This window comes from Megalops cyprinoides, chromosome 22, assembly GCF_013368585.1.
Source record: "Megalops cyprinoides isolate fMegCyp1 chromosome 22, fMegCyp1.pri, whole genome shotgun sequence".
NCBI classification, from domain to species: Eukaryota; Metazoa; Chordata; class Actinopteri; order Elopiformes; family Megalopidae; genus Megalops; species Megalops cyprinoides.
The window spans coordinates 18,480,260-18,500,462 of NC_050604.1; the positions used below are offsets into that span (position 1 = coordinate 18,480,260).

General features: G+C 42.6%; 2 protein-coding genes across 7 annotated transcripts in view; both read left to right on the plus strand.

Annotated features, from left to right (window-relative positions):
- Positions 1–8,494, plus strand: part of tapt1b (transmembrane anterior posterior transformation 1b) — a 42,098-nt gene extending 33,604 nt beyond the window's left edge. For 2 of the 4 annotated variants that reach the window (XM_036516967.1, XM_036516968.1), the window contains 3 exons: positions 830–993; positions 4,088–4,207; positions 6,266–8,494. In XM_036516967.1, coding sequence (XP_036372860.1) covers positions 830–993; positions 4,088–4,207; positions 6,266–6,498 — 517 coding nt within the window. In that variant the 3' untranslated portion in view covers positions 6,499–8,494. The remainder of the gene's footprint in view (positions 1–829; positions 994–4,087; positions 4,208–6,265) is intronic. The other 2 variants (XM_036516969.1, XM_036516970.1) reach the window with 1 other exon arrangement.
- Positions 8,495–17,182: 8,688 nt separating this feature from the next.
- LOC118769839 (prominin-1-A-like) overlaps positions 17,183–20,203 on the plus strand; it is a 68,064-nt gene continuing 65,043 nt past the window's right edge. For 2 of the 3 annotated variants that reach the window (XM_036517184.1, XM_036517185.1), the window contains exon 1: positions 17,337–17,562. In XM_036517184.1, coding sequence (XP_036373077.1) covers positions 17,337–17,562 — 226 coding nt within the window. Of the gene's footprint in view, positions 17,563–20,203 lie in introns of all 3 variants that reach the window. The other variant, XM_036517183.1, reaches the window with a different exon arrangement.

Below are 20,203 nucleotides of genomic sequence, written 5' to 3' on the forward strand. Positions count from 1 at the left end.
TGTTGAATGGGATCACGACAACCTTATTCACATGGGACTAGCTTTTCTGATAGCATGTTTTACCAGAACGTATCAGCCTCTGAAAGCTGGATTACCCTTTTATACATATGGGCATTGATTTTTCAGAGAGATTGGGTGTCAGCATGTCACTTTCTTCATGCGATGCCACACTGACAGGTCATCTGCTGCAGATATTGTAGCTTGCACCGTTGACAGGCTTGTATATTGTCAGCAACAAGTTAATGGTCTGTCACACAAGCTGACATTGTGACATAAGTCAACCAGTGAAGATGTTGCACTATTTCATGTTTTACTTTTTTTAAAATACTTTTTTCATTACTTTCGTAAAGTGAAGTATCTGCTTTGTTTTAAAATTTGTGTACCTCTGCACTTATGAGGAGGCCTTCTCAGAAATCAGTAATAAAAATAGATCCTGTGGTAGAAATATTGGGAAGCCTTCCAAGGACACACCTGTGGTTAACCTCAGGTCACTTCAGGGACATTTGGAAAGCTGCAGGATTAAGGTCTCTAAGTTCAGTTGGCAATGCTGTTTGGCATTAACTGGCAGCAACAAATTTAAGGAAGCATTATACTTCAACTGTCCTCATCACTTTTCGTTAATGTCAATTTAAATTTGTTAATTTTCTTTTGTAAGAAAATTAATACCTGATTGCTGTTCACATGGAAGGAGAAAGCAAACCACAGTTGTATACAGTAAAGCCTCAATTCTCTTAATAGTTCAGAAAACAAAAGTGAATCTGTCTGTCTTTTTTAAGAGGTCTACTTCTCGGACGTTAACCCTTAATACGCTCTCTTTTTGTTTCTGCAGAATGATAACGCTGAAAGTCTTGAACAGCATAGTCTTGCTGGGAAAGTCGTGTTTATATGTCAAAGAGGCCAACATGGAAGAAAAGTTGTTTCAGACTCCCCCGACAGCAGCCCCTGGGAGAGCCTCCAGCAAGTCCAACAGGAGCAAATTCACAGCCCCTCCAGGTAAGCCTGAGTCCAGCAAAAATGAGAAAGAGGGAGTTTGGTCATCCTGAGAGTTGGAAAGCCATGTTCGGCTGCCTTACACTGTGTCTGAAAGTGCTCCCACACCTAAAAAAAATTCTTTGCCATTTTTGAGGCAGATTCAGTCCCACTGCTGTGCTCTTTGCTCTTAAATTTACAGAGCAAGTTTAAGCAGATATTATAGGTTTCATTTACTTTGTTATTTTATTTTTGTTTGTGATGGCCAGACTCATAGTATGGCATACTCATTGTCATACTATAGCCATAGTAACTAATGCAAACATATAGTAACAGAAAAGTAAGGTTTTCATAATTGAATTATGATTCAAAATTATTTGAATTTTGTTCTTAATTATTCAAAATCAAGAACAAAATTCCAAGTAGTTATACTAAATCTGGGTCAGGTATGTAGAGAAAGAACTTGTTCAGTTACATTGTTTATTTGTGCTTATCTTGAACTACCCTCAAGCTACAAATATGTTAATCAACTTGTTATGTGTTACATTTGAACCATTGGTTCCTGTTCTGGTTGTTACCTTGTAAGGGTAGATACAGACTACAGCACACATTGCTTTTGAATAATCACAATTTGCAGGACACACACTCTAGGCGCTCATTTGAAAATCTCTTTTTGGCTCAGTACATCTGCTCTCAGCACCTTAGGAGCACATCATGCTGGAAAGTGTTTGTGATCCTTAATTCACAGTTTGAACGTGGGCCAGCCTGCCCTGGAGTTCCCCAGCTCCTACCCTCTCACTTTTCTCTCTTACATCTAACGCAGGCTTTCCCCTTTCTCTCTTCAGGAATCCAAAGCATTTCCTTTTCTGTCATGCTTAGCGGAGTTATGTCGTGTACATTACCTTTCCCTTTCTGTGGTATTTCAGTGGATGTTTCTTGTGCATTACAACTGAATTATGAAGTCAGGCCAATCATTACTTTATTGTCATTCAGCAGGCGCTCTTCTCACCTTATAGAGGCTTACATATGTGACAATTTTTACATGTTTACATGTTTACATGTGCAGCAGTGCCCCAGCCGGGAATCCAACTGTCAGCCTTTTGATTACAAGCCCTGCTCCTCACCGCTATATTACACTGCCACCCAGTCAGTTTGAAATGCACTTTTGCTTTTGGAGTTAATGGGCTAAATAGGCTGTGCCCAGGGGGGACACGAATGTTTCTTTTTGACACTCGCAAGAGTCTCGCTGAAGGGTTGCAGTAGACTGTGAGGGCCTGTAGCTGATATGCAGCTACTAAGAATGGAGCCATTTGGAGGGTGAAACGCTGGGTGAGCTGGATGGCTAGGTCCGGTCGAGGGCGTTGTGTTCATAGAGCTCTGAAGCCTTCATCCGGTACCTGACAGCAGTGAGGACAGTTGACGACAGTGAGAGACCTTTTCATCTTTTCCCCTGGACCACACCCTGTAGACACCCCCATCTAGTCCAAACCTGCGAGTTCAGTAGTCATTTCTGTCGGGACACCAGCGCCTCCACTGGCACAGTTGTTAGAAGTTGTTGATTTGACTTTTTTGTAAGAAAGTGCACAAAATATGTTTTTTCGCCAGTTAACTGGCTGAAATTATGTAGTAATTTGTATCAAAAAGGGAAGTAATCTTCTATTCTTATCAGATCGCATTAAAACATGACGTTGAGAATTTGTGGAGATGCTGTAGATGAAAATAAGCAAAACGTTGGAAAATTAATCCAGAGGATCTAATTTTGGGAGGCACAAAGTCTGACTCATCGCACTTGTTTCGTAATCGCACACTGTAAGCCTGTTAATGCCTCAGTGAAGGTGACAGGCATATCAGGATAACTGTGCTCACATTCACCACCTTTCAGGGGCCAAATTACGCTTTGATGCTGCAGCTGATTTAATTGAAATTTAAATTTAATTTAAGTGTTGTGTTTGTAGGATTCAGGGAGAAGAATACACTGTTTACCGTGGTGAATGGTTTTTTAAGGAATGTATGCACTGTTACAGTCACTGACAAAGTGTGTCAGGGCATACAGCTTGCCTGTTTCCTTTCTGGACCAGGTGAACTGGGTTTTTAGTTATTCTGACTACTTTTTTCATATGACAAGACTTTTTTCATAGCTATATTGAAAGCCAGACTCGGGTGACAATAAACTGATTCCATTGAATAGGTGACTTTTAAGTAGTTGGTCAGATCCTCCTTTGTACTGGACAAAAGAACAGATGATTACAGGAAGGAAGTGAATCAAGGACCCTGTTGACTTGCATTTCCACTCCATTAACACTGCATGTGACACGTCCTTCCAGTGCATACTCCTCGCAAGCCTGTGGCCTCACATTCCTGACTGCGTTTTCTGCTCAGCCACCTGCTTGTGGTGGGCCCTGACCAGCCCTGCTCCCTCATACCTGTTAAGGGCCTGCTAGATCTCCAGTGGCTTGCCTGCTCTGTCTGCTATTTAATCTGCCAGCTAGCTCTGTCCCTGTTTCCTGCCAGCCCCAACCCTATCTGCAGGCTTTCCCTCTCTCCTGATCTACACTGCTGCTTCTGTCCTTGGCTAGAGCACACCTCTGACTCCCAACTCCTATACCCACCTCAGCTCCCAGGCTAGGGTATTCTCCCATCCGTTTAATTCTTCAGTGAGAGAAGGCACAGTCTGACCACCAGGTGTGCCACTCTCCTCTGACTCGCAGGCTGTGGTACGTTTCTCTAGAGCCCAGGTTAGAATACACTCCTCTGATCTCCAGGCATGGACACAGCTGTCTATGTCTCAGGTGAGGGTACGCTGACATCCAGACAGTTCTGACTCCCTAGGTCAGGCACACTCTAGCCTCCAAGTTAAGAAACACTGACACCCGGCCTTGGAAAAAAAAAAAAAAAACTCAAGTGCCAGTTTAGGGTGCACTCTTCTGGCTCTCAGAGTAGGGAACACTCTAGATCTGAGACTAGGGAGCTCTCTAGCTCCAAGGCTGGGGAACACTACAGGCGAGTGATGTTTGCCAGGTTAGGGCGAGGTTGCCAGGTTAGGGCGCGCTCCTCTGACTCTGCCTTGCTCAGCGCCTGCATTGCCCTGTGCTCTCTTGTCTCCCTCTCTCTGCCCCAGGGCCCGGGGGCCTTGTCTCCCCACTGCTTCCCACCACAGACCCGTCTGCAGCTGCCAAACCCAAACCCTCCTCCCTGCTCTCCCCACCCCAAGCTGGCCTCCTGTTCCCCCAAACCCCAGGTAGGGCCAAATCAGCCCCCCCAGCACACGGTGCTAAACCTCCCACCCTTTGAAAGTTTGTATTCCACCTCACCAGCAACTGGGATATTCGGGGAGGAAGCACTCTGCTGGAGCCATGAGGGAAGCACCTTTTGTCACCATGTCTACCCACTGTGCCATAGGTAGACTTGGCAGGATTCAGTCGAATATGTATTTTTTCACCAGTTTGTGTCAATGTGTATTTTTCATTGAAAACTATATCCATTTTAAAACAGCTTCCATGCATAGTTACGTTATGTCCGTTTTCATAATGTACGTTATTAGAATGACAGCTACCCCAGTGCCTACATTAAAGTAAAACACAATGTCTTGAGTTTATTGGTGGCACTGGTGTTCTATCCAAATAGCATACTGTGCTGTGCGATGTTCAGTCTTAAGAAATACGGTGCGGCACGTTTTAACATAGTGGCTCGTGTTTACTCTTTGAATTTCAGCATTTATCACTGGCTGCTTTTTTGGTCAGTTTGTGGAAATATAAAAACCGTCCTTACTGATGTTTACCTGTTTAAACTGAGTCCTGCCAAGCCTAACCATAACCTTCAGCACCACATTCGGAAGGAATACTGAGAAAGTTGTGGGTGGAGCATTCTGGAGTCCGAGATGGAGCGAAGATCATTGAAAAGGACTGGATTTCTACGGGAGCACTGTTAGCCTTCGCGTTGAGTGCTTTTTCTTGAGGCGTTCCTGTATATTGCTTTGAATGTTTCTGTCTGCTTTTTCGGCCCTTTTTTTCAGTAGCTTTGTGTTTTTTGAAGTTGTATGTTGCGCTGTGGAGCGCATCAGCACCTTGAAGCAACGGCAGAATTCATGGGGGAGTGACTCTCATTGGCAGAAGCAGAGGCTTGAGGCTCCTCTGAAATTGGGAGATGATTAATAATTTCATTTGTGACTCCTCTCCAGCAGTGTGGAGCACAGAAGCAGTCTGACAAATATTTAGCTGCTCATAAAATGAGGACATTAGGGGAGTGTTTGATAGCGGCTTACAGAAAGCTGTTCTTCAATGCCACTTTGAGGGCAGCATTTGAATATTTTTCATCTATCTCTAATCCTCAAATTCATCTTTGATGCTTTTTCAGTGTGTGCTTTTAAGGGTTTTGTCTCACTAGTCCATGCGATGGTCGTCAGTCATTGTGTCCGCTTCACATTGTATTTTGTTGAGGTTGAGCACAGATCTACAAATTAACGTAACACTTGTGTTTTTTTCCCCTTACACGACCTTTAAAATAGACTGTGAACTAGTAGTGTCATTTTGATCCAGCTTGTTTTAATGGCTTTGGATTATTTCCATCTGTTTTCGTGGAGCTCTGCCTCAGCAGGTACTGTGCCTGTCATCGCATGTGTTTGATTAGTGATGTCTGAAGGAAAAACGTCCATATCAGTGCACTGCTTGCACTTCTGCAATGGAGGATGAGTGGGAGTCTTCGCTGTTCTAGAGCCGCCTAGTGCCTTCCTCTGAAAACTGATCTGTAATTTACATTTAAATGGTCATTGAATATGTTTAATATTCAAATGTTGTGTAATGGGAGCTGTTTAAATCATCTGCAGAAAGTCATTATGTGAAAATGCACCTCAAGGAAAGAGTTTATTTGGTCTTTCCAAGTACAGCCCAGTAAACTGCTGTTAGAATGCTTAATTACAGATGCTTGGGAGGTCCAATCAGATGCCCTTCCAGAAGTCTAGCAGTCTAAAGTGACTTTAAGTGACGATTGGCTCTGGAAAAGAGAATCTGTTAAATGACATTAATGATGGTTGAGTGTTGAGTGCATTTTTATGAAGCATTCCTTTATGTTGGCGTGAATGTTGCCAACTGCTTTTTAAACTTTTTTCCCCAGACACATTTCCTGGGTTTTATTTTCTCTCAGCAGTCAGAGGTTGCTTTGAGGCTATCAGCTCTGGGAAAGAGCGTCTGTTAAATGACAGTTATGATGCTTGTATATTTTGTCAGCTGCAGCAGCTCCATTTGCATGTGTCACGGCTAGCCCTAACTGCCCCTGCTGTCTGTCCTTCCGCTCCACCCAGGCAACCCTGAGAACGAGGGCGTTTCCACATCCATAACCAGCCAGCCAGTGCACCAGGATGCCAGCCCGGCCCCTGTCCTTCCCACCAGCAACTCCGACCAGTTCCTGACCACGCCCGACGAGACGGAGGAGAAAGACATAACGCAGGACGGGTCCGAGCTGAAGCACAGGACCCCAAAAAAGGACCTGCTGGAGATAGACCGCTTCACAATATGCGGGAACCGCATCGACTGACCCCGCCCCTCCCCCCGCCCCTCCCGCTCTTTACCCATGTGACACTGCTGAGGACGGCGCATGACACGGCCGTGCGCCACAAAATGCCAAGAACGTTTTCCTCGCCAAAGAGAGTGGCAACAGAGTATTTATTGAAATGCACAACCGTAATTTATTTTTGACTGGAAGAATGAAATGTAGTTTTTTTTTTTTTTTTTTTTTAAAGAAACCCCTTCCCTACCTTTCCCCTGTTTTCCACAGCTCCCCTAACTGGGTATCCACTGAGAGGGCTTGGCTGAAGAGCCCTGCACCCTTCCCCCAAACTGAGCATGGTGATTATTCGAAGGACAGCCACCCTAACAGAGAGAGCAAGTCACCTCACTTTTCAGCAGCATTTCCTGTACAGAGGTCTTCAACGCAAAGGATGTGCCTGGAACACTTCAGACAACTGACTAGCAGCTCTTTTTATCCAAGTGAAAAGGACACTTATTGGAGATACAGCGTATGTATACATTACGTAAACCACCCTCACCCCAGCCCCGCTCCGGCCCCGTCCCACCTGGTTTTACAATGCATCAAAATCATAACCGTCTCAAAGACTGCTCATGATTTCAGTTTTCCCGTTCCAGACTTGCCAATGCAAATTCTTATCACATGAATTGTAATGAGGTGTCTTTTTGTTTTTTTGACCTTTTTAAGAACGCCAGACAGTATGAATGCGGAGATTAATGATTGTGCTGTAATCGTGAGTTTGATGCAAATGTCGTCTGGATAAAAAAAAAAGAACACATGTTGGCAATTCTCAAAGGTTTTGAAGATTTTCTTTTAGGCTCAGAACTGGAAGAACACAAAGTGACATTTTAACAGTGAACACAATACTTTTGTAAGTCATCACATTGTAGGCTAAGATTTACCCTGCAATTACCTAGTGGTCATGTGTATTGTCTGGTACAGTCCATATTCCTCATAAAGCACTGTACAGAGTCAAGGAGACATGTTACTCATATGTGTGAGTGTATTTCACAACATGCATAGGCTTTTTTGGGATAGGCTACATTGTCAGGTGTGTATTTGCTGTAGTTCCGATGTTGGACTAGCTTGAGTTCTGCTTGGGATTTTTTTGCACTGAAGTACCATACTGTCTTAAGCTTCACGATCTGCAGCAGGTCCATGTTTCACACCCAGCACTGATCTCCGTGGTGTTTTACTCTTTGTATCACAACCCCGAACAAAGCTTTGTGGGTGTACAAAAAGAAGAGAAACTCTCACAGGACTGTTTTCATTATGGGGTAGTATGAATATGCTTATTCATTCATCAATTTATCACCATAGGAATTGCTGACAAGCTTTTAAGAAAGCTACCTGCTTGTGTGAAGGTGTTTGGTACTCATTTAAAAGTGTTTGCCCTGGGCAACGTTTTGGAATATATTTGCAGAATAAGTGCATTTTTTTTTTAGAGTGCAGGACTTCTTGTTCAGTTGTGACATTTGAAATGACCCTTTTTTCCCCCTAAACGCTGCCATTCAGAATCATGACAAAAGAAGACGCATCTGGGTGCTGCAGTCTTTCCCTCACAGATGAAGCTCCAGCAAAACTAGTGGCCAACATTTAAAAAAGACCAAAAAAGGAATTTTATTTTGCCGGCAGTGAAAGAGTGTGACACAAGACTGCTTTTGGTTTGTAAAGTTATCAGTTATCAGCTTTCAGAAGGCTATATACAATTTTTGTACCAGCATTAATCACATTTACACTTACAGAAAGATTTGCCTTTATTACACATTAATCATGAAATAATAAAGATACTTCTGTTTGGAGAGCTTAAACATAGCATTTTAGCAGTTGGATGGTACTCTATGTCTGACAGCATTTTTTTTTTTTTTTTGCATGGAACAATTTTGAACACTTCAGAGGTATCCTTGTCATGTGTTGTTTAGCAATATCAGCCATGGTTTCAGTAATTTAATTTTTCATGTACAAAAAACATCTGTACCTTTGTAAGATGTGCATCACATTTGGGGGGGTGAAAAATAAAAGTTTTTTGTAACTTTTGTGGTGCATTTTGTCTCGGGCGACGTTTTGTGCAATTAGACGAGCTGTCTGGTAGGTTGAGTGCATTTTTCATTTGTGGGGATTGTTTTTCATTTGTGTCAATCAGAAATTACCATTGAGCATCACAGTTTATTAGTTTATATAACCAAATGTATTGTGGGTGTTTAATAATTCGGTAGCTAGTGAAAATGATATAAATCTAGACAAATGTATGTAAAAAAAAGACATGCTAAAACATGCTAACAGGTGTTTCTGCAGACTCACACTGTGTGACAGCGACTTGGTGGGCCTTCAGGAACATGTGTTGCCTATAGTATTTTCTGTAAATGCTCAATCCTTGGGGCATGCCCTGCATTGCCCTGAATAGTCTCCACTCATCATGGCTAACCTTTCTCTGCTGAAGGATGACCTCAGGTCAATGGTGCAGATCAGCAAGAAATGGACTGTAGAGGGGTCCTTGCTGCTCCTCTCTGTGCTGCCTGTAGAAGTGCCTGTTTCAAGGTAAGCATTACCTTACACCTTTAAAAATGGTCTGCTGTAGCATTGCATGTCCGTGTCGTTATTATAGCTTGTTTGATTTTCCCCATATACAGAATGGTTGTATCAGTGTGAGGAATTACGTGTGTGACCCACTGCAGATAGTCCAACTTTATTATAAACCTTAAATAATTGCTTTCCAGTATTTGGCCTCTGGCACTTATTTTCTCAAAGAAGTTCAGTTGCAGTAGTCTGGCTGGCACTATCGCAGTCACCTGAGCTGATCTGGAATCAGGCGAAGGGCACAGGCTGAGGAGAGTGGACCCCCCCCCCCCCCCCCCCCCCCCCCCCCCCCCCCCCTTGGTGCGTTTATCAGCTTTGTCACAGTGTATTGTTATCTGGTCATTTGTGTCATGTACACAAATTATTGTTCTACGTCTCACATTACCAGAACCTGGGCAATCCTTGGGAGTGGTCCAAACAATCGTATTAGTCTACACAACCGTAAGTTATTTCAGACTTAGACCTATTTTTGAGTTGGTTTTCATGTAGACTTAGAGAGGATTAATAAGCACAGTAGTTCACATAAAGTTGTGTTGCGTATAGTAATTCCCAGGGCCTGCAGAATGCACGCAATTCTATAATTATATCCATCCACAAACAGCCTACATTTTGATATGTAAAACATTAAAATACAAACAGCTTTCAGGCTGACCAGTTCCTGGTTTTGGTGTGCTTCGCATACAAACCTCTTTGTCTGTATTGATAATATGGATCTTACTGAAGACTCCATTTGGTACAGCGACAGTGTTGTGTGTCATTAGCTGTTTGTTATGAGCCCCCTTATGAATGTGAGCTTCAGCTGTATCTTGCATTACCAGCTGTTTCTCTGTTTGTGGAGCTGGTGTGCAACTGGATTTTGGAAAACAACCCTGCCCAAACACTGTCTGTAGTCAGATATGGTGTTGGTTTCATCTGATGTACCCCAGAAAGTGCACATATAGCACACACCTGTACTGCTCATTAGGTCCCACAATCTGTTAGCCTTAGCATGAACCGTTGTCCTTTAAACCTAGATTGTGCCATACAGTATGTGCAAAGTGGAGTGCATGAATCACTCTGCCCACCACAACATATCCTGAAGGCTACTTACAGTATATTTGGTTGTAAGTAGCCTACTGAGTGCACAAATGATAACAATGGTGGAAAGGCCGTGAAGACAAAGTTAAGATGGAGTTTAAAGTGCAAGTGGGTGAAACTGATGCCCTTGCAAAATCTTGTTTAGAAATCTACACAATGCCCCATTGTGGTCGCGCACTGGACAAGCATGTCTCAGGTTTTATTATGTAGCGGAAAAAATGTACAAGACGCGTCTAGAATGACTCTAAGTCTTTGACTCATGGTCGTTCGCCTCCGGGTAATCACAGGGTACGATCTCAGATCTTGTAATCCAAGAAACAGTGCTGCAATGTTCAGATTGCTGCAGTGATTCTGTGAAAAGTCAAGTTTAAATCTTTGGCCCCATGAGTATTGTGTCGGGTTTTCACTCCTTTCATCACAGCAATTTTTTTTGGTATTCTGTGTCAATGTTTTGCATTCTGATATTGCAACAGTATCCAAGTGGAGAGATTCAAACCCACAACGCACACTGTGTGCATCGTTAAAAATCCAGTAACCTTCACTTGCGCGTGGACTGAAAGATACCGACCGAGATTGAACTACACAACAGGAGAGAAGTGTCCTAATTCAAAAGCGCCATACCCCATCCTTTGTCTACCTCTTCATTATGTGACCACATATACGTAGAGTGTCACCCCTCTGTAGTATGATCTAATATAGTGACCCTATTACTCTATAGCAAAACCTGACACAGCAATACCTATTTACAGCACACCGCCATGACAGCATGCCCCATTATGTGATCAGCATTTAATCAAAACGATTCAGATGACTACTTTTGTAGGCTGGATGTGGCCTCTGTTTCTGTTCAGTATGTCAAAGAATACTGAAAACGATTTTTAATTTCCTGTAGTTATCAGATTTGTTTTGCTTTCCAGAAATAAGAAGCTGAGAGCACGGCGTCCGGCATGTCTGTGTGCCTGGAATCCCTCTGAGCTGTGATGCTGGATGTCGTTTCTCCCTCTGCGAGATAATATAACACTTTAATCCGAAAATCCCTAGATTTCAGAATTGGAAAGTTGGCCAGAGAGCCGTACATCCAAGATGTGCCAGACACCAAGGCTTTTAGCAGAAATGTCTGCATCTTTGTCTTCCCTTACAGATCCATATAGACAGATACCAACAGAAAGATTTTGAAGTCAGAGAGGACTTGGACATGATGTTGAGCGTGGGGGAGAAAAAGCTAAGCACTTCACTTTGTTTCTTGGACAATAATAAGTGATTTCTCAGGGTAATTAATAATTTTGTTATTGTGTCTTATAGGCTGTCCGTTATTATTTCACACAAAGGACCGGCATGAGAGAGGGGATACTGACCTTCTCCAAAGTATCAGTGTCAGTCACCTCATCCAGAACCTCATCCAGTTCACACCCACCCATATCAAATATTGCTGCCCAGTGACATCTAAGCCATAACTTTGTTACTTAATGCCCTAATAACTCATCATTCCCTTTCATTCTGCTGTCATTAGAAGGAGCTCCCACAGACGTTTAAAAGCAACACCAGTTAAAAGTCAAAGGGAATTGATTAGAAAATAATGTATCGGTTTTCATCAGTAATGCTATGAATAACACTAAAAACTGCTGCTACTCCTATTACTACTAATACTACAATAATAATCATAATAATAATAATTGTAATTGTTGTTAACATGTTTTTATTTTTATGCCATATCATTTTTAATCATTTGGCGGCACATATTCGGGGGACTCACAAAGTACTGGTGTTTATAATGCAGAATAGAGCATAACCCCTAGCATCCAGCACTAAGCCATGCTATTCAATTACTACAGAAATCCCTAAGGGCAGTATAGAGTAGAATAGGGCTTGCTTGTCCCAGAATTGGAAAAATACACACACACAAATAGAGAAGCAAATCCTCCTTGCCCTCGCCAGTGAGACAGAGCAGCTTATAATGAGGTGTGTACAGCCGGGAGCCTGGGAGTCTCCAGCTGCTGCATCTGCTTTTATTCAGGCAGGGAGAGGGGTTTTTTCCGTGTCGCTCCATGCTCCCTGGGACCACATGAGTGAGACACCGAGAAGTGCCCTGTAATATGACACCATCAATCAACTGTCAGAGCGCCCGCTGCAGTAGGCGGGGGGGGGGGGGCTATCAGTCACAGCAGATAAAGGTTTCGTGCTGAACGACAAGACAGGGTAGAGTAATCCCACTCCTGAGCTCCTCGGGGCCCTAGTTTGGTGTTCTTCCTCGTCTCTTAATTGTGGAAGCCGAGTCGTGATTTGAGGAAAGTCTCAGCAGAAATTGCTAATTGAAAGGGAACTCTAAAGCTGTAAAACCAGACCCCAGGGCCTCCGGGCTGTCTTTGATGTGTGGCGTCTTTAGAGGCACAGTGACAAGCAGTACACCTGTCAAGTCAGCACGGGTGACCCTGGGAAGTTACCTCTTAGGCCACATGAACATTTTAAGATCAAAATACCTCTCGCAATTCAAAGTAAAGCTGTGTTGTGTCCTAAATATCTGACCTGTGTGAATTCCCCCAGTGTGAAATCGACTGCGTAATTTCTGGTAGTGGGGGACTGCATTTGCGCTCTCCCCGGTTATGGGTGGCAGTGTAGCATAGTGGTAAGGAGCAGGGCTCATAACCGAAAGGAAAGGTTGCTGGTTCAATTACCCGCTGGGGCACTGTTGCTGTATTCTTGGGCAAGGTACTTAATCTAGAATTTCCTCAGTTAATATCCAGCTCTACAAATGGATAACGGGTTAAGGGATAAGTTGCTCTGGACAGGAGCGTCTGATAAAAGCTAATAATGTAATGCCTGATTAACTTATGGATAGGAATGTCTGATGGGTTTAATGTCCTTTATGTGTATCTCCCTCTGGATAAAACCCAATGAAAAGCTGTAGGAAGAGAACTTGTATTCATGCGCAAAAAGCCTTTGAGCATATTAATATCATTATTAGCTCTTTGACTAATAGTTTTAAACTGTTCTGCAAATCCTGGATTACTTGTGTTCTAAAAGGGAAAATTAAGTACGCCTACATACAGTAGATTCCTCTGTTGTATTGTCTGACTAATACTGATAACTTCAAATACCATGACAATGAATTATTGAATTGTGCTAAAGTTTATTTTTACAGCTCAGTTCAATGAAAGGAATCCAGATGACTTTCATAAATTCTGATTTTTATTCTGGAAACCATCTTATAGCCAATAGGTTTATTACTCGCTTTTAATTTTAGAGCACTCCGGACCACAGGATAGCACTCACTGTTATGAATAGAGTGTAGTTTGCCAGTGTGGGCACCCTTTATGATTTCTGATAGCAGTGAGCAAGAGTGGATGCCTGTCTCCTTTGTCATTTCTACACCTGCTATTAATGCTCTGTTTCATTTGTGGTGCGGACGGAATACTGTATAATATTGTAGCAGGAATTTTCCTGAAGATTCTCTTCCCCAGTGCTGTTCTTAATGTATTAATATATTAATATTTTAATATATGAAAACTTATGCCACCTGTCGATCCCACCCTTTAACATTAAACAATTAGCGTGTGTATTCGGCTTGTTTCTGTTTTGCTTGTAATCTTAGTGGGAGCAAAGTTGTGTTAAAGATGTATTTGAATATGAATGGGTTTTTGTAATGGACCATAGACCTCAGGATGTCAAATTTGATGGAGGTTCTAATGGACTGACCTCATTAGCCCAAGGTCCCAGCCCCAGGTTTCATTCAGCAAGTTTTAGGAAATAACTACTCATAACTACTCATACAATGTAAAAAAAAAATACAATGTTCCTAATAAAGTTTGCAATTGAGAACAGGGTAATTGGCATATCTTGTCTGTTACATTAGTTGAATTGCTGTAGCCATGTGCTATGTTCCTATATTGTATTGAGGACTCATATATGTATATTGAGGATATACCGCAAGCACAGGTCACTGTAGCTGTACTTGAACTGATCTGTGCTGGGAAATGGCTTCTGTTGTGAGCTTGTTGTGAAATGATATAAAAGCATTTTGCACAATTGAAATTCAGCTAATCAGTTCACTTTTTAAATTCAAGGAATGTACAGTGCATTACTGTAAATATTGAGATGAATGTTGGCTCACCTGTAATGTCGCTCTGGCAGTACTTTGAGGAAAACCATTGACTACTGATATTGCCGGCAGCTTGCACTGGTTAAAGGTGGAATTGCTGGGTGTATATGCTTAGGAACAGGAAAACTGAGGGACCAACCCTGCCTTTTTAATGCATTTTTTACCACTTCCCACACAGCTGCTAACGTTGCCTGGGTCAGTACTGGTGTTACAGCACAGAGTCCATGCTTTGCTGTCTGCCATCTTAGTGGATGGCCCTGTGGAACTCTGTGCTGTCTGCTGTAGAAATGAACAGTAGCGGGAGCCTTCCCACGGTTTGTATCTAACGGGGTCCTATGCCGAAAGCCCACAGGGGTGCCGTGTTGCCTCAGCTTTTCACTGCAGTTGACGGTGTTTTATATTGCTGTTTTTGTGTGGGATTGGTGTAAAGATGTCAACCTCACGCTGAGCTGTCTGTGTTACATCGTGGGCCTCTTGTGTGTGCGAGGGCCATTCTTCCCGCCTCTGTGTCAGAGATGAAAGCGCCGTTGCCTGGGGCGCCTCTCCAGGACTCTCCGTGACATCAGCGTACGCCGTTTGTGCAGGTAACTGTGGCGGGCTCGCTTTGATGTGTTCCACAAATCACCGAGGATGCACGGTGTGCTCACCTGGGCGTTATCCTCCGGAAACACTCCGGGGCAGCTGCTGGTCAAAGGGCCACTGGTCGGTCATGGGAAAAGAACGGATATTACCCCAGGGGAACCATTGTCTCAACTTTAAGGCTTCATTTTTCAGAGGACCTCAAATTATGAGGTGCTTTGTTGCGCTTGAGGTTGCATCTGAGGTGCAACCTACATGGGTACGTTTCAGTGAATAGGTGTGAATTTACCATTATCATTCAGTGTTTAGAAAGCTCATCCTTGTTTGTCCTCCCCAATTTAATACCTGCTTAATTGCATTTTAACAAAATTATTTCAACACTCATCTCTTAGTCCTCCCGATAGCTCCTAGCTGAATTGTACAAATCCAACAAATTCAGCCTGAAGTGAGGTTATTGTTGCTACTTTTATTTAGGTAGAGAATTCATGATATACTACAGTTGATTTTTTTTCAATTAGATCACGAGGTATATTAATTAATATTGTCAATATTACTTATTGGGTAAAGTGCACTTTCTAGTACAGCATATTAGTAATATTTTCCATCATAGAATGTGTATAGTTCATGGCTGCACTGCTTATTTTCACCTTTATGTGAAACATAAAAGAAGGACATCAAAGAGTTTTCAATGGTCCAGCCATGAACTCTTCTTTTCATTTCAGATATCCTTCTGTAAGTTGAAGTTTTTACCAGCTAATGTGACTTTAAGCAAAAGGAGGCTAGGTCTTGTACCTATAGTGCAGGAAGTGTAAAGTGGTTGACCAATGTAAAAACGGAACAAGTTTCTTACACCTTGGTTTGCATGTAGGTGGTCCATCAGAGGGCAAAACCGAGTGGCAAATGTGAAACTGCCCTCAAGTTTGTCTCTGCAAAAGATGTGCATAGCCCACAGTTTCCAGTGTGCTTGATTGTAGGATGGGTTTTTTCCATCTCAGGTACAGTATACTTCCATCAACTTGTTCTTGCTTGGTCTTAGTAGGTCTTGGTAAGTAGGTCTTGATAAGTCCAGATACCATACACCATATCTTCCATGCCCTTTTTTGCCAAAAAAGGTCTTCCCCTAAAATATTTTTCATATCTTTTCATCTCATACTTTCCACAGATTAAATTATAAAGCTTTTTCAGAAGGGAATCCTTCTATGTGCTTAGGGATCTTTTATTGTATGGAAGGTTTGTCCTTCTCTTTAATGTTTGTAACATTTGAAGGCATGAATGTGGATACTTGTTTAAAAAAAAAAAACTATACAGAATATAAATAACCGTCTTTGCTGACTTACATAAATAGGTCAACTGAACAGTAGTTGTTGTGGGTGTTGTTATTCTCATCTCCCACCATCAGGCTTGTTTGTGTAAAACCCACAGATTAGCTTCCACTTTCAGTTCTCTGTCAAAGTGTTCATAGTGCAGGCAGCCCATATGCACATTAGAAGTAATCAACGTAAAGTAAGATATATTTTTACATTCCCTATGTTGTTTTGCCAGCTCTTGGGTTAGGACCCAAGTTACCAGGCAAGATGTCCCACAAAAAAATCTATACATGTACTCCTTCCTTTCTGTCTTTATCTTGCTGTCATATTCATCCTATTAACCATTTGCTCATGTCATTTGAGTTTTTAAAAGACCACAGTGTAAAAGCAATTTATTATTATTATTATTATTATTACTCACTATGTCCTCTATATTACAGGAGAAAATGTATGCTTATGCATCAATAAATCCATAGAAGCATTCACTGAAATATTGCCATATTTTACCCATCATGCAGCCATTATTAGTGCTGTGAGTGTGTGAGAAATTGCGTTGATCTCTGTTCCCTCACAGACCAGGGAGCTTCCTGTGTCCGGCCCCTCCCCTGAGAGAGGGGGGCGTGTTTCGGCTCGGAGCAGCTGTTCCCCCTCGCTGCCAGAGATGGTGCAGCAGCCCTGTCCCTGCCACACAGCGGCTGTCACAGCTCTGCTGTCACCGGGAGCTGAGGAGAGCGAGGGTGCAGGCGCACACACACACATACTCACTCACACACACAAAGAGAAGCGGAGCCACACCACCGCACGAGCGCGCACACACACACATACACGCGCGCGCACCGAGGCTCACTGAAGACTCAGACGGAGCGGAGGAGCGGAGCGGCACATCTGTTCGTCCACGGCAGATGAGACGCTAACCTGAGGGAGAGGTTCACCATGAAGCCAGCCCAGGACGATAGGACTTAAGCGTGGAGTCTTCCTCTTTCCTGCACATCTGCTGTTTTTAAATTATTTATTTTATTTATTTTTATTTATTTTATTTATTGCACTTGAGCTTTTTTTCTTTTATGTTTGTGCTGGGGACCAAAAGAGATACAGTATACATCAAGTGTGATTGTCCACTGGAATAACCCCTTTCCCCTGTGTTTTTTTTTTTTTAATTCATTTATTTTTAGTTTTTCTATACTTTGTCAATTGAGGGACTTCTGCCTGTCATGCTGGGGAAAGTGGGGCTGCTCTTTCTCGCCTGCTGCTGGGGGATCACCCCCAGTGAGCCCCGGCCGGCAGAGAAGCAATCTCAGCAAGGGACTTTGGATTTCGGGTTCGTCCCCGCTGGAGTTTACGAAACGCACGCCTATTACGAGCCCAGGGCGATAGGGATTCTCTTCCACATGGTCCACACCTTCCTGTATGTGGTGCAGCCCAACCCATTCCCCAAAGGTACAGTAAGCTTTTTTTCATTCCTTATCCTGCTTCTCTGGTGTCGGTGTTTTCCGTAGGCAGGTGCCGGACGCACGCCAGCAGGTACAGGGCATAAGTGCATCCCTGCAGAACTGACACTCTGCTGGTCCTGCAACAGAGCCCGTCCCCAAAAAGTAAGGGGGGCATGCATGTAATTTCTCACTCAGGCTAGCGTGACAGGTTACTATTCAGTCTTCAGCGGTTTCAGCTGTGCCAAAGGCAGCCAAGTTGGTTCATCACGTTGATTTGAAATGTTCCCCCATTTAACACACAGATGTATCAGAATCACTTTTCATATCCTGCTACAGGGCTGTGCCTTTTGTTGCTTGATCAATATTTTAGCATTGACGCAAATTAGATGTACATACACCACTTCTTAAGGACAATTTGTAACTGCCAGAAAGTTACATGCCCATGATTTACTGTGATGAAACTGAGGATCAGAATTTGTCAAAAAGGGACAATTTCAGAGGGAGGGGAAATGCACTGTGAAGACATGTCTCTACATCTGCATTAACTGTATAATGGGCTGTGCCAGCCAATATATTACTATTGGTTAGCCTGAATGTTCAGTAATGGTTCTGTCCAGGAGCAAGTTACTCTTCCTCTTTGTGGGGGGCAATACTTGTAGGGGGGAGCTGAGGTCATGATGGGGGATCGTGGAAGCCCCAATAGGATTGCTTTTAAGTCTGCACCATTTTTGGCGCCCATAATCATTTAGAAAATCTTGCGATTAGGCGTGGCTTTCTGAGTCACCTGCTTAATTAGGTAATCCCATAATCTTGAGCGCCATATGTTGCTGTGCCCCTACTTATTTATTTATTATCCAGATAGTCAGGGCTGCAGTGCCACAGGGGTAGAGGTTATGGGGAATTTGGAAGGATGGATGCCAGGTATTACATAACTGGCAATAACTTAATAACATGCATTTAATTTGTCAGAATTTGACAAATTGTTTCAATAAACCTGACCCAAATGGGATGGGTAACAAAACATACTGAATGATATTATTTGGATTTTTATTATTAAAAATAAAAAATAAAAAAATCAAACCTACAGTGCATACCTTTTGTATTTAGCGTGTTTATATTATTATTAATCCTTTTCATACTGTTGTTTTTTTACATCTTGTTGTAGGGTCTAGATTTGACCCCTCTCACCCCTTATCTCCACTATGAAGTTATTTGTTTGTAAAATGATATTTTTAGTTCTACCTCTCAAAAAAATTGGATTTGTTTGTCTTCATTTCAGTTGAATTCAACCTACATGTTAACAAGATTGCCTAGGGCTGCTCATGCAAGCATTTTCTTTGATGCAAGTCAATGCTGGTGTTTCCCTCTCTGTAGTACAGTATTCTCACTGTCACAAATCACACTGCTCTTTGGTTTAGAATGATAACTGACAATATTACAGTGTCTGAACCATGTTGTTGATTTTTCTTTTTAGAATTAAGTGGAAAACATGAGGGTGAAGAGGGTTCACCAGTGTTTCCTCCCAGTATTCATATCTCCCACTCTGGGCTACAGTGCCTTCCTCTACCCACTACCCCATCTACTCTCTTCTTCTACCAATGGTGTGACTGTTTCCCTTGGTGGCTACCTACAATAGTGTGTGTTTGCATCATTGGCTTAACGATGGCTTTAAATAGCTTCAGATGTAGTTATACACTGATTAAAAGGGACAACAACTTGGCAACAGGCTGTAATAATCCAGTGAAATGTTAATAGAGAGACTCTAAAGTCAACCTTAAACAGCACCAACAAATTAATTCCACTCACTCACACAGTCAATATCTGTCAATTGTTTTCCTGTTCAGAGGGAAAAAAAGAATATTTCAGTCCTCATTAGTCTCTCTTGAATCACATGGGTACAGGTCTCCCAGTAGTACTTAACGGTGCACCACCAGGTTGCTCAGACCTATTTAGGAAACTTACTGGGAGGCCAGGTCACTGGACAGTAAGAACTGAATGAGATATGGTGGAGTTTTTACAACAGTTTTTAGCATTACACTTCTCAGTTACAAGCACACACTGCATTCTCCATTCTGAAATACAGACTGCGGATCATGAGGAACATTTAACCGACCATTGAAAGTTCTGGCTGGCTTAATAAATTTATTGCATGTATGCTACAACATTACATAGTGGGTGACAGGGTTTCCTTGGACAGTCGTCTTGTAGACTCTTCTGCTGTTCAAGTCAGCAATTTATATCAGGTGCTGGAAATACATGCCTTCAGATTCAACATAAGCTCGTGTTAAAAAATTACTTAAACTTTCCTGTAGCCCCTCCTCTGTTGGTGTATCACTAAGTCAGGTAGGATATTGATTCTGTGGTCTTGGGTGAACTCAAGCATTTACAGTGTAGGGAGGATAAATGGTTGCCAAGGAAACACACCACCAAGAATCCCATAATGTAGCGTGATTTGTCTTGTGTTGCACTCCATATGTTTTCACACGGTGGTGTTCTTACCAGCGAGAAGATGCTGCAGCATTCAATGGTTTTCACAGCCCTGGAACCCACTACACTTTGTCTTGAGGTGAACCTTCATCCACAGTCTTTCCTGGGTGCCACAATTGTTTGCGCTCTGATCAACTGAAACTCCGGCCAGCTCAATAATC